Here is a 12,430-nt window from a genome sequence, read left to right as displayed (position 1 = left end):
CTTCTTTGAGCTGCCACTGGACCAGTCCCCCCACAGCCGCGCTGAACGCGTCCGAGACCTCATGCTGCTGCTGAGACAGATCCAGTACTGACAGACCGCACTACACCGTGACCCAGAGCAGCGACTCAGTACTGACCACAGCATGGCTATTAACTAGGACAATACTTGACCACTCACCAGGACAATGGTCCAGCTCTGGTTGCATTACAATTACATCAAGCCAAGCACTGGCACCGGTGGTCAGGCACGGTCCTTCTGAAAATGCGGGACTACTGTCCAGTACTGACCGACTTGATGGCACACCAAGGACCACAACAGGACCATGGTTATGTGCAGATATTCTGAACCCTTTCTGATTAACTCAGTCCAGGGATACTGCTTTTAAAGCACATTTATTCTCAGCGTTTGTATGTGATTGGAGTACTAAACATTTGTGTGTGTGTGTGTGTGTGTGTGTGTGACGTGTTAAGAATTTGTTTGTTCTTATTGGCTGTCTGGATCTGGGGTTGAGGCTTTGAGACAGTGTAGCACGGGTTAAATGAGGTAATTTATCAGATTAAAACGTATCAACAAAAAAATAACAGATTTAAAAAAAAAACAGTTATGTTAAAACTCAGAATAATTGGATGCTAGAGTTTTATGTAGCCTGATATGCTAATCAAAGTCTGTCTAAGTACTTATAATGTGGCAAATGGTCCCATTGTCGGTTGGTAATCATTCTCTCCCAAGACATGGTAATTTAAACATCTGTATTTCTCTCTCAAAATCATAAGATTATAGCATTTCATTTAGTCGTCTTTACATTTTATATGATGTAAAGAAAGTTCATGTTTGATCTAATGTGTCAATGTTTATAATGTAAGGCTGGCAAGAATTCTCTCCTGAGACTTTTCAACGTCTCCATTTGTGTCCGAATTATTTGGGCGCATTTGTTTCAAGTCATTATGTCACTTTATATTCTACAATGTGATGTGGCAAATGGCTATAATGCACGGCTCGTTTGAGAGCCTAAGATGCTTTATCCCAAGACCTTTATGCATATCAGTACAGCAGAAGAATCAACCCACACCTACAAAATCATCATCAACTCATACTCACACACCTCTAAGCTACTCCACAGACACGCCCCTCCCCGTGCTGACTGACATGGTGTCACGATGAAAGCCTGATGCCACCGGTGGACTTTGAGACGGGTGTGCCGAGGCGTTGATGTTCGTTTGGACCTTTTCATCAGGATGACAATCTGTGATAACCCTGTCGTCTCTGTGAGACCACGGGCAGGCACATCCCCGGTGGCATCAGGCTTTCATTCCCATCAAATCGTTGTTGTCTCAAGTTCCAGAGGAAACCGCTGCAATATTTTAAACAAATGTCAGGGGATCAGAATTTTAAAAGAGGATCATTTTTGAGCTTGTTTAAAAAAAAAAAATGTTTACTGCCCCCTGAGCATGTTGGTACAGTATGTATAATTAATATAATTATTATAATATGCCTACTGTACCATCTCTGCTCTACTACTTTGTGTGATAAGACATGAAATGCTAGTTAAATCGTGGGATGTTCTACTTATGTCCACCTTTTATCATGCCAATTGAAGGTTCCACCATGACATAGTTGACTACTCGATTCTGGTTGGGCTCGAAGGGAAATCAGTTTGATCCATTTTTATCCAGTCCGTGAGACATGTTCCGTTCTCCATAACTTTTTGCTCCTTCTGTCATTCCAAAGCACACGGAAACAACAGACACTGAAATACAACCGGACTTTGTATACCAGCTCACTTTTCCCTTCTCCTACTGATAATGCTATTCGATGCGGAGCCAAGTTTAGTTTATTACAACGAGAGGCATCTGACTTCACTTACACGTTGTTGGACCATGTATTATGGAAGGGCCCAGATAGATCCAGTCCCCACTGTCGACAAGATCTTGTGGAATTATTAAGGAATAATTCATGATCCAAATGTAATCAGGGGCATTTCCACTCCAATCTGTGTTTGTTAACGGTTCCTAAAAGATTAGAGTATTACAGTAGTTTTGTGTTTCCCTGATTTCATATGTGTGTGGAATGTTTTCCTCAGGTCTCCACACTGTTGTTGGCATTGAGGGATTGGTTCAGTGTAGTACAGGCTGATGTCTTGTAATCCAACAACCATTATAAACTGGGTGGTTCGAGCCCTGAATGCTGATTGGCTGAAAGCTGTGGTATATCAGACCGTATGCAATGGGTATGACATTTACATTTTCTTTTTACAACTTTAATTATGTTGGTAACCATTTTATAATACCAATAAGGCCCCTCAGGGGTTTGTGATATGTGGCCAATATACCACGGCTAAGGGCTGTGTCCTAGCACTCCGCGTTGTGTCGTGCATAAGACCATCACGAGCTGTGGTATATTGGCCATATACACCACACCCCTTCGGGCCTTATTGCTTAACTATGCTAGTGGTTGTAGGATTTCGGCAATACATTAGTTTGTTAGATAGCTTAAGTCCAGTGTGCTGTTTAATCAACTGTAGATGGGCCAGGATATCAAGGAGTTTGCTTGGGTTCTCCCTCTTGGGAAAGGCCCTACTTTTAAGCCAGGGCTCTTTTGGTAACGTCCCAAATGGCATCCTATTCCCTGTGTAGTGCACTACTTCGGGTGCCATTCTGTCTGAATGCGAGCCACGATAAAGGAAGTTTTCAGCAGCGTTGAATCGCTGAGGGGAAGGATTGCCCGCTTGCTCTGAGCAGAGTTCAAGGCTTCACTCCACCCTCCCCGGCACACGTGGTGTACGGTAAACACACTCACATGACATCAGCCTGCTCATTCTCTCTGGACATAGTTGTGTACAGGTTTTGTCTTCACCTAGTATTTAGTCTCCCACACACACGGTCGGGTTATTTTTCTATTTAATTGCTATGCTATTCTTTTGCACTTTCACTCTAATTATATCTAAACTGGCTCACTGAACTATTCATACACAAAATAGAGAGAAATTGGCAAATGGAAAATTGGCAGCAGTCAGACCGTCCTTATATAGCAGTACTGCAGAGTGTTCCTGCACTGTGCCTTTGACTTCGAGATGGACAGTATTATTCTTAATCCGGTCCGGCCTGATCACACAGCCATGCTGGACGAAGCACAGTTGGATATACTGGGTCAGCGGTTGGGAAAGAAGTCCCGGTCGGTTTGGGAGAGGGTGAAGGCGGAATGCTGGTGAGTGACAGTGGAGCCTTGTTGCTCCAGCGCGGCATTCATGCTCTATATTTCCATTGTGGCGTGAATGTTAACCCCACCCCCCAGTAGTCTGGGGCATCGCGAGGGACATACTGCATATTATTATGAGGGACAATATCACATTGTTGGTGTTCCTTTAAAATATTACATTTCCTTTTTATATTTTAACACATTTTTTATTTGGCCTATATATTTATACCTGTCAAATTCAACAGAGAGAAATGAACCATTTATGTCTACGATTGAACCCCAGCTCTGGTTGTGTCTCCTCTCCCAGGTGTTCTGGTCCCAGGCTGAAGAGCTGTATGTTGTCATCTGTTCCTGTCCTCTCCTGGCTGCCCCACTACTCCCTCAGAGACAACGCCATCGGAGACCTGATTTCGGGCGTCAGTGTGGGTATCATGCACCTACCCGGAGGTACCACTGACTACCTGCAGCTACAGATATGAATGAGATTGATACGCACCTGGTTATACCTACCGCTCATGTCTGCTTTAGGCCAGACGCTTCACTCTCTGTGTTTCTCCCCCCCCCCCCCCCCTAAGGCCTGTCTAATGCGTTGCTGGCCGGGGTGCCGCCTGTGTTTGGTCTCTACACCTCTTTCTATCCGTCGGTCATCTACTTCATCTTTGGGACATCCAGACACCTCTCAGTGGGTGAGTGTTAACACGGACCTCTACGTCACTCTCATCACCTGAAGGGGTGGGCATAATCCAATTCCTTCACGGGCTTTCTTTTCTTTTCAGTTAGTGCTGAATGAGTGAAATGTGGGTTTGAGTTCAGTTAGCCTGAGCGAGGAACGAGTGCAAGGCTTTGAATATGACATCGGTGCGTTTCCATGCATGACGGGCACACAGGTACTTTCGCCATTCTCTCTATCATGATTGGCACTGTGACGGGCAACGTGGAGTTGCTTAGCAACGGTGTCGAGGAGCGGGAGGGTGATGGAGGGATGGCTCGAGTGTGTGTGGCAGTACAACTTACCTTCCTTTGTGGCCTTATACAGGTGAGAGCGCGCACACACACACGCACACACACACACACGTCTTAGGATGACAGGCTAGATCTGTTATTTGTCCCTCTCTACAGATAGTGTTGTTCTTGATGAGAGGAGGGGATGTGTGTCACTGGTTGTCTCAGCCCCTGGTGAGCGGCTATACCACGGCGGCAGCCCTTCATATCACCATCTACCAGCTGCCTCTACTCTTTGGCATCCCAACCAACAGACACAGCGGTTTCCTGGCTGTAGGCTGGGTGAGCTTTGTGTGTGTGTGTGTGTGTGTGTGTGTGTGTGTGTGTGTGTGTGTGTGTGTGTGTGTGTGTGTGTGTGTGTGTGTGTGTGTGTGTGTGTGTGGTGTGTGTGCGTGTGCGTGTGTAGGAGACAGAGGGAGTGTGAGAAACCGGTTACAGTGTGTGTGTGTGTGTGTGTCCCTGTCTTCATCCCTGTTCCCTGGTGTGTGTCAGACGCTGGTTGATGTGCTGTCTAGAGTGACTAATGCAACGCCTGGGACGCTGGTTGTCTCCGCCGTCTCCATGGTGATCCTGGTGGGAGGCAAGATGCTGAATAGACTCTTCAAGACCAAGCTACCCATGCCCATTCCATGGGAGCTAGTGCTGGTAGAGATACACACACACACACACACACACACACAGTCAGACATGAGTCAGAATTGCATAAAGGTCTTTCTGTTGAAGACTGTTCCAGTGTGATGACTTCATCTCCTCTGTCCTCTTCATTTTATCCTCAGATAACGCTGGCCACCTTCCTGTCAGTGCAGTTGGACTTGTCAGGACAACATGGTGTCCAGGTAGTAGGACACATACCCACTGGGTTAGTCCTACTGTCTCTCGTCGTATTGTTTGTGCCATGTCAAATGAATTTACTTGTGACATAAAACTTGAGTTATTACCGTGTTATGTTCACAGGCTACATGGGCTGAATACAGAAATATGATGAAACTCCCAGTATGTCCCCTCTCTCTTTCCGTGGCTCCAGCTTGTCTCCCCCAGCCCTCCCCTCTCTAGCCCAGGCCAAACAGCTGTTTGGTCCTGCTCTGTCCCTGGCTGTGGTGGGCTTTGGCTTTACCTCCTCCATGGGCAGAATGTTTGCACACAGACATGATTACGCCATAGACAGCAACCAGGTAACAGAGAAATGAGCTCTCACATGGTCTCCTAATGGACTCACTATATTCACTCCGCTGTTAGGAGGACCAGTTTCTCTCTCACTGCTATAATTGGTCTCTTCCTGCTGCAGGACCTGTTGGCGATAGGACTCTGCAACACAATTGGAGGGATGTTCCACTGTTTTGCCGTCAGCTGCTCGTTGTCACGCAGTACGGTCCAAGAAAGTATTGGGGTGAAAACTCAGGTAGAGTTTTCTATTTTTCTTTTTAAAGCTGGAATTTGGTACATTGCTGTGCTTCCATTCCGTCACAAGAGGTGTTGAGCGATGAGGTGTTAGATGGGGTTGAGGTCAGGGCTCTGTGCCAGCTAGTCAAGTTCTTCCACACTGATCTCGACAAACCATTTCTGTATGGACCTCGCTTTGTGCACGGGGGGCATTGTCATGATGAAACAGGAAAAGCCCTTCACCAAACTGTTGCCACAAAGTTGGAAGCCCAAAATCATCTAGAATGTCATTGTATGCTGTAGCGTTAAGATTTCCCTTCACTGGAACTAAGAGGCATAGCCAGAACCATGAAAAACAGCCCCAGACCATTATTCCTCCTCCACCAAACATTACAGTTGACACAATGCATTGGAGCAGGTAGCGTTGTCCTGGTATCCACCAAACCCAGTCAGACTGCCAGATGGTGAAGCGTGATTCATCACTCCGGAGAAAGCGTTTCCACTGCTCTAGAGTCCAATGGCGGCGAGCTTTACACCACTCCACCCGACACTTGGCATTGCGCATGGTGATCTTGGGCTTGTGTGGCCTACCACTTCGCGGCTGAGCTTTTGTGCTCCTAGACGTTTCAACTTCACAATAACAGCCCTTACAGTTGACTGGGTCAGCTCTAGCAGTGCAGAAATTTGATGAGCTGACTTGTTGGAAAAGTGGCATCCTACGATGATGTCGCGTTGAATGTCACTGAGTTCTTCAGTAAGGCCATTCCACTGCCAATGTTTGTCTGTGGAGATTGCAAGGCTGTGTGCTATATTTTATACATCTGTCAGTAACGAGTGTGGCTGAAATAGCCAAATCCACTCATTTGAGAGGGGTGTCCACAGACTTTTGTCAGTAACGAGTGTGGCTGAAATAGCCAAATCCACTAATCTGAGAGGGGTGTCCACATACTTTTGTCAGTAACGAGTGTGGCTGATATAGCCAAATCCACTCATTTGAGAGGGGTGTCCACATACAGTGTATATACAAAAAGTATGTCATTCTCATTGAAAGAAGTCGTAGATCTGTTCAATATGCACTATTTCTATGCTTCCCGTTTCTATGTTTTTGCATCTTTTACTTTCGATTTTATACACCAGCTTCAAAGAGCTGAAAAATACAAAGTGTTTTGGTTAGAGAAAATATATTTCCCAGCAGTTTAGATGTTAAAATGATTCTCTACACGATATACTTGCTTGTTTTGTCACATAAACTGAAATTGGGTGAAGTATTCACATTTTTGCAACCAGGAAATGAACAAATGGATTTTTCTTTGTGATAGACATACTGTAGTGAGAGGGATGCAGAAATGTAAAGCCTGTCTCTGGAATTGAACCCTGGTCTGCCGTGGGGAATATGTAGTCCATAGTTGGCTGTGTGCTAAACACCTGCACGGGGTCAAGTCTTAATCTCACATCTTCCCTCACTTATATGCATCCCACTCTTTTGCTCTCTCTTTTCTAACCTCTCCCCCTCGCTCCTCCTGTCCACAGGCGGCTGGGCTTCTCTCTGCTCTGATGATGCTCACCATCTTGCTGAAGATTGGACATCTCTTTGAGCAGCTGCCAATAGTACTCAAGTCATTTATGACACCTTCTACATTCCCTTCTCTAACACTGAAATCAGATGTTTTGTCTGTGTTTGCGTTCATTTGTTTGTTTTGGTGTTCATATGCTTCTGTTTCATTCTCTGCCTTTGTGTTTGTCAGTGTTTATACTTGTTGCTCTGTCTCTATGTGTGTGTGTGTGTTACAGGCAGTGTTAGCAGTGGTCATTGTGGTAAATCTGCAAGGGATTCTGGGTCAGTTTCGGGAAGTCCCAGTGCTCTGGGCATCTGACCGTTTGGACCTGGTATGTCAACCTCCATATAACATCCATCATCCATTTTGTATGCCTTCAGTCATTCTGATGACCCATCACTGATTACCCCAGATAGACCTCTAATCCAGGGACTTTCCTGTGTCCCTCTCCCTACAGCTGGTGTGGGTGTTCACCCTGATCTTCACCCTGATTTTCAACCTGGATCTTGGCCTGGCTGCTGCTCTGGCCCTCTCTCTGATCACTGTCGTCTACAGGACTCAACTGTGAGTGTGTCGGTCACTCGTTAGCTGGCGTGCATGTTATGGGATTCGCATAACACCTATGGAAAATCATTCACGTCTGTTCTTTCTCATTTTGTCTTTTTGTATTCGTCTGTCTGTCTGTCTGTCTGTCTGTCTCTCTGTCTGTCTCTCTCGCTCTCTCACTCTCCCAGCTCCCACAGTGCAGTGCTGGGTCATATTCCTGGGACGGACTGCTACAGGGACCTACGTCTCTATGCTGAGGTAACCTTTATGACAGCCATTGAGAAACCTTTCACCTGAACTCACTAACCAGTCCCTGCTGTGCTGCTGATGAACAACACCCTGCTCTGCTCTGTGTTTCACAGGCCAGGTCGGTTCCTGGAGTTACTGTATTCTCCTGCTCCAACCCGCTGTACTTTGCAAATGCTGAGCTGTTCTTCAGCTCTCTCAGAAAGGTAGGTAGGCTACATGCTATGAGACATAAACTACAACTCAACCCAGACAATATAGCATAAACTACAACTTAACCCAGACAATATAGCATAAACTACAACTCAACCCAACCAATATAAAATAAACTACAACTCAACCCAGAGAGTATAACAAACTACAACTCAACCCAGACAATATAGCATAAACTACAACTCAGCGCAGAACCTGTTTGTTTCTGCATAGTTGTGCATTCCTTCACGTACTTACTGTAGGTTGACAGCTGCAATTCATGCAATGTGAAAGTCTACGAACATTAGCAAGTGTGTGTGGGTGTGTGTTTTTTGTGAAAACAGTCTGTGCAGCGTGTCCAACTGGAGAATGCAGCCCTCATTGAGGACCAGCCCTTACCTCAAATGCAAGGCACAAGGCACTGTCTGGTGCTAGAATTTAGCTCAGTCATCTTCATGGACTCTATGTCAATCAAAGCACTATGTAAGGTGAGCCCAAACAGTCATTACCTGAAACAAATAACAGCGAGTATGAGACAGGGAAAGGGAACAAGAGATATTCCATACTGTGCTGTGTAACACACTGTGTTTTTCCATTGTGGCAGGTTGTGGAGGAAATGGAGGAGCAGGGGGTCAGTGTGTTTCTGGCTGCTTGCCCAGGTAAATTCCCCTCAAACTTCCTGCTACTGCCATAACAACCTCACCTACTTATAAAACTCCCTGGTCTACCCTCAAAACAGTGATGGATGTACTGTAACATATACAGTTGAAGTCGGAAGTTTATATACACCTTCGCCAAATACATTTAAACTCAGTTTTTCACAATTCCTGACATTTAATCCACGTAAAAATTCCTGTCTTAGGTCAGTTAGGATCACCACTTCATTTTAAGAATGTGAAATGTCAGAATAATAGTCAAGAGAATGATTTATTTCAGCTTTTATTTCTTTCATCACATTCCCAGTGGGTCAGAAGTTTACATACACTCAATTAGTATTTGGTAGCATTGCCTTTAAATTGTTTAACTTGGGTCAAACGTTTTGGGTAGCCTTCCAAAAGCTTCCCACATTGAGTTGGCCCATTCCTCCTGACAGAGCTGGTGTAACTGAGTCAGGTTTGTAGGCCTCCTTGCTCGCATACACTTTTTCAGTTCTGCCCACAAATTTTCTATTGGATTGAGGTCAGGGCTTTGTGATGGCCACTCCAATACCTTACCTTTTGTTGTCCTTAAGCCATTTTGCCACAACTTTGGAAGTATGTTTGAGGTCATTGTCCATTTGGAAGACCCATTTGCGACCAAGCTTTAACTTCCTGACTGATGTCTTGAGATGTTGCTTCAATATATCCACATAATTCTCCTCGCTCATGATGCCATCTATTTTGTGAAGTGCACCAGTCCCTCCTGCAGCAAAGCATCCCCACAACATGAGGCTGCCACCCCCGTGCTTCACGGTTGGGATGGTGTTCTTCGGCTTGCAAGCCTCCCCCTTGTCCCTCCAAACATAGCGATGGTCATTATGGCCAAACAGTTCTATTTTTGTTTCATCAGACCAGAGGACATTTCTCTCATCTTCACAAGGTCCTTTGCTGTTGCACTTTTCTCACTAAAGTACGTTCATCTCTAGGAGACCGAACGCATCTCCTCCCTGAGCGGTATGACGGCTGTGTGGTCCCATGGTGTTTATACTTGCGTACTATTGTTTGTACAGATGAACGTGGTTCCTTCAGGTGTTTGGAAATTGCTCCCAAGGATGAACCAGACTTGTAGAGGTCCACAAATATTTTTCTGAGGTCTTGACTGATTTAAAAAAAAATTCCCCATGATGTCAAGCAAAGATGCACTGAGTTTGAAGGTAGGCCTTGAAATACATCCACAGGTACACCTCCAATTGACTAAAGCCATGACATAATTTTCTGGAATTTTCTAAGCTGTTTAACGGCACAGTCAACTTAGTGTATGTAAACTTCTGGCCCACAGGAATTGTGATACAGTGAATTATAAGTGAAATAATCTGTCTTGTGTCATGCACAAAGTAGATGTCCTAACCGACTTGCCAAAACTATAGTTTGTTAACAAGAAATTTGTGCAGTGGTTAAAAAATGAGTTTTAATGACTCCAACATGTCTGCGACCAAGCTTTAACTTCCTGACTGTATGTAAACTTCCGACTGTATATTTCATACTGTGAAATTTGGTGCTGGACATTGCTCTTATACCTCTCAGGACATTGATTGTACTGTTTTTGGTGTAAGATGTGATTGCAGTTGCTTTAGAAATCAGTTTCAGATTGTAGGGTAATGTGCATGTCCGTTTCAGATTGTAGGGTAATGTGCATGTCCGTTTCAGATTGTAGGGTAATGTGCATGTCCGTTTCAGATTGTAGGGTAATGTGCATGTCCGTTTCAGATTGTAGGGTAATGTGCATGTCCGTTTCAGATTGTAGGGTAATGTGCATGTCCGTTTCAGATTGTAGGGTAATGTGCTTGTCAGTTTCAGATTGTATTGTAATGTGCTTGTGTATTACCTGTGTCCTGTAGACAGGCTGGTGATCAAGCTGCAGGCCCAGGGCTTCGTCCCAAACACTCTGTCCAGGTCCTGCCTCTTCCCGTCAGTGCACCACGCTGTCCAACACTGCCAGATATCGCCTCCCATGGCTGTGAATATGTTCCCTTTTTCTTTATGCTTTGCTACTGGCATCGCTACCTCGTGTCCTACGTCTACCAATGTGTCTGTTAGAATTAGTCTGTCTGCTTTGTGATTGTTTCCTACCTCTGCATTGATGTTGTTCTTCTGCTCCTGTAGGACCACAACACAGAGCTGAGTGAGTGTTGATGTGCAGCCTGCAGCTCATGGAGTGGATGGGAAAACGCCACCATGGAATTCCTGCCTCAATCAGAATACGCAGTAGACTGAACTCCCAGCTCAAGCTGGCGTCGGCGATAGGACGATGAAAATGCTTTCCTTTTGAGCTCCTTCGCCAACGCTGGTGGTTCAACGTCTTCTTTTGAGCTATGAAAAGACAGCAGATGGATTGGAGCCAGCCGGAGTCCGTCTGTCTGTCTGTCTGTCTGTCTGCCTCTGTCAGTGTGCCTGTCTTCCGATCTCTTCCGAAACATGTCCAGGTCCAACCACCCCCTACGCCATGATTAGGGGTGTCTGTGGGGGTTTAATGGTTGGGCGTCGCTCCTGCACCTCCTCCAATGAGATCAGACACTCATGGGAAGTGTGTGAGCTCGGCTGATGTCAATCAAATCAAATTGTATTAGTCACATGTGCCGGATACAACAGCTGTAGACCTTACAGTGAAATGCTTACTTACGAGCCTCTAACCAACAGCACAGTTTAAAAACATACGAGATAGAAGTAACAAGTAATTAAAGAGCAGCAGTAAAAAAAAAATATATATATATATATACAGGGGGGTGCCGGTACAGAGTCAATGTGCGGTGTCACCGGTTAGTTGAGGTAGTATGTGCATGTAGGTAGAGTTAATTAAAGTGACTATGCATAGATAGTCTTATGACTTGGGGGCAGAAGCTGTTTAGAAGCCTCTTGGACCTAGACTTGCCGCTCCGGTACCGCTTGCCATGTGGCAGCAGAGAGAACACCCAGACAGAATTGACTGTCATTCGTTGTTTGTATCATCGTTTCAATTTCCATTGCAGGCCAACTGTACTACTGGCATTGCCTGGGTGGGTTTGTGCTACACAGAAATAAATAAGGACCGAACTGACTCGCCCTCTTGTCACAATGTAGTTCAGGAGGGCACATTTGGATGCTTTTCTCAACCTCGGTCAGTGAAAGGTTGTACAGGTTATGACTTCAATCCACATGCTGATAGCCTACTGCGGTTATGTTGTTGAACTACGAGACCATACTGTCAGGTCTTTCATTCTGCTGTGTGTTTTAGAAGAAATGGAAACAGAAATTGTCTCCCATAAAAGCTTTATTGAAGCAATATGACATCTTGTGTTCAATTCTTTGTTGCACACAGAATAGTTTATTCTTTTTCATTATAACCATACTGTATCATCATTGTGTTTCACCATGTCAAATCTTTGTAAGCTTACTCGGTCTGCAGCTCCACTAAGACATGACGCTCTTGCGGTTTCCACAGCGATGGAATTCATGTTAATGAATGACAGGTGCAACACCCCTGTTTGACGACGTATCATTCTTTTCCCAAGAGAAGTTGTGTGGACAACACTTCTATTAAACTCGATGTGAACCCTTGAATACCAAGGAAAGTAATACCGTTTCAACATATATCATCAAGCTTCAGATGAAATTAAATTACTATGAAATATGAATAAA

General features: G+C 45.0%; 1 protein-coding gene across 3 annotated transcripts; it reads left to right on the top strand.

Moving 5' to 3' along the window:
• The first annotated feature begins 2,813 nt into the window (after window positions 1-2,813).
• On the top strand, window positions 2,814-12,076 carry slc26a6.1 (solute carrier family 26 member 6, tandem duplicate 1). Of its 3 annotated transcripts, XM_031794009.1 has the most exons (18): window positions 2,814-3,204; window positions 3,503-3,642; window positions 3,771-3,881; window positions 4,083-4,231; window positions 4,315-4,479; window positions 4,690-4,842; window positions 4,974-5,056; window positions 5,222-5,369; window positions 5,483-5,596; window positions 7,108-7,185; window positions 7,369-7,464; window positions 7,591-7,697; window positions 7,868-7,937; window positions 8,042-8,131; window positions 8,462-8,605; window positions 8,722-8,776; window positions 10,654-10,772; window positions 10,919-12,076. In XM_031794009.1, the coding sequence occupies exons 1-18, from the start codon at window positions 3,071-3,073 to the stop codon at window positions 10,946-10,948; spliced, it is 1,986 nt and encodes a 661-aa protein (XP_031649869.1). In that variant the 5' UTR covers window positions 2,814-3,070; the 3' UTR covers window positions 10,949-12,076. The 3 variants fall into 3 exon arrangements, with proteins under 3 accessions (XP_031649869.1, XP_031649868.1, XP_031649870.1); XM_031794008.1 differs by having other exon boundaries at window positions 2,823-3,204; window positions 7,108-7,464; XM_031794010.1 differs by lacking the exons at window positions 2,814-3,204; window positions 3,503-3,642 and having other exon boundaries at window positions 3,769-3,881; window positions 3,972-4,231; window positions 7,108-7,464; window positions 10,919-12,074.
• Window positions 12,077-12,430: the final 354 nt, after the last annotated feature.

The sequence above is a fragment of the Oncorhynchus kisutch genome, linkage group LG17 (genome assembly GCF_002021735.2).
Source record: "Oncorhynchus kisutch isolate 150728-3 linkage group LG17, Okis_V2, whole genome shotgun sequence".
Taxonomy (NCBI): domain Eukaryota; kingdom Metazoa; phylum Chordata; class Actinopteri; order Salmoniformes; family Salmonidae; genus Oncorhynchus; species Oncorhynchus kisutch.
This window is presented reverse-complemented; position numbering and strand designations above follow the sequence as displayed.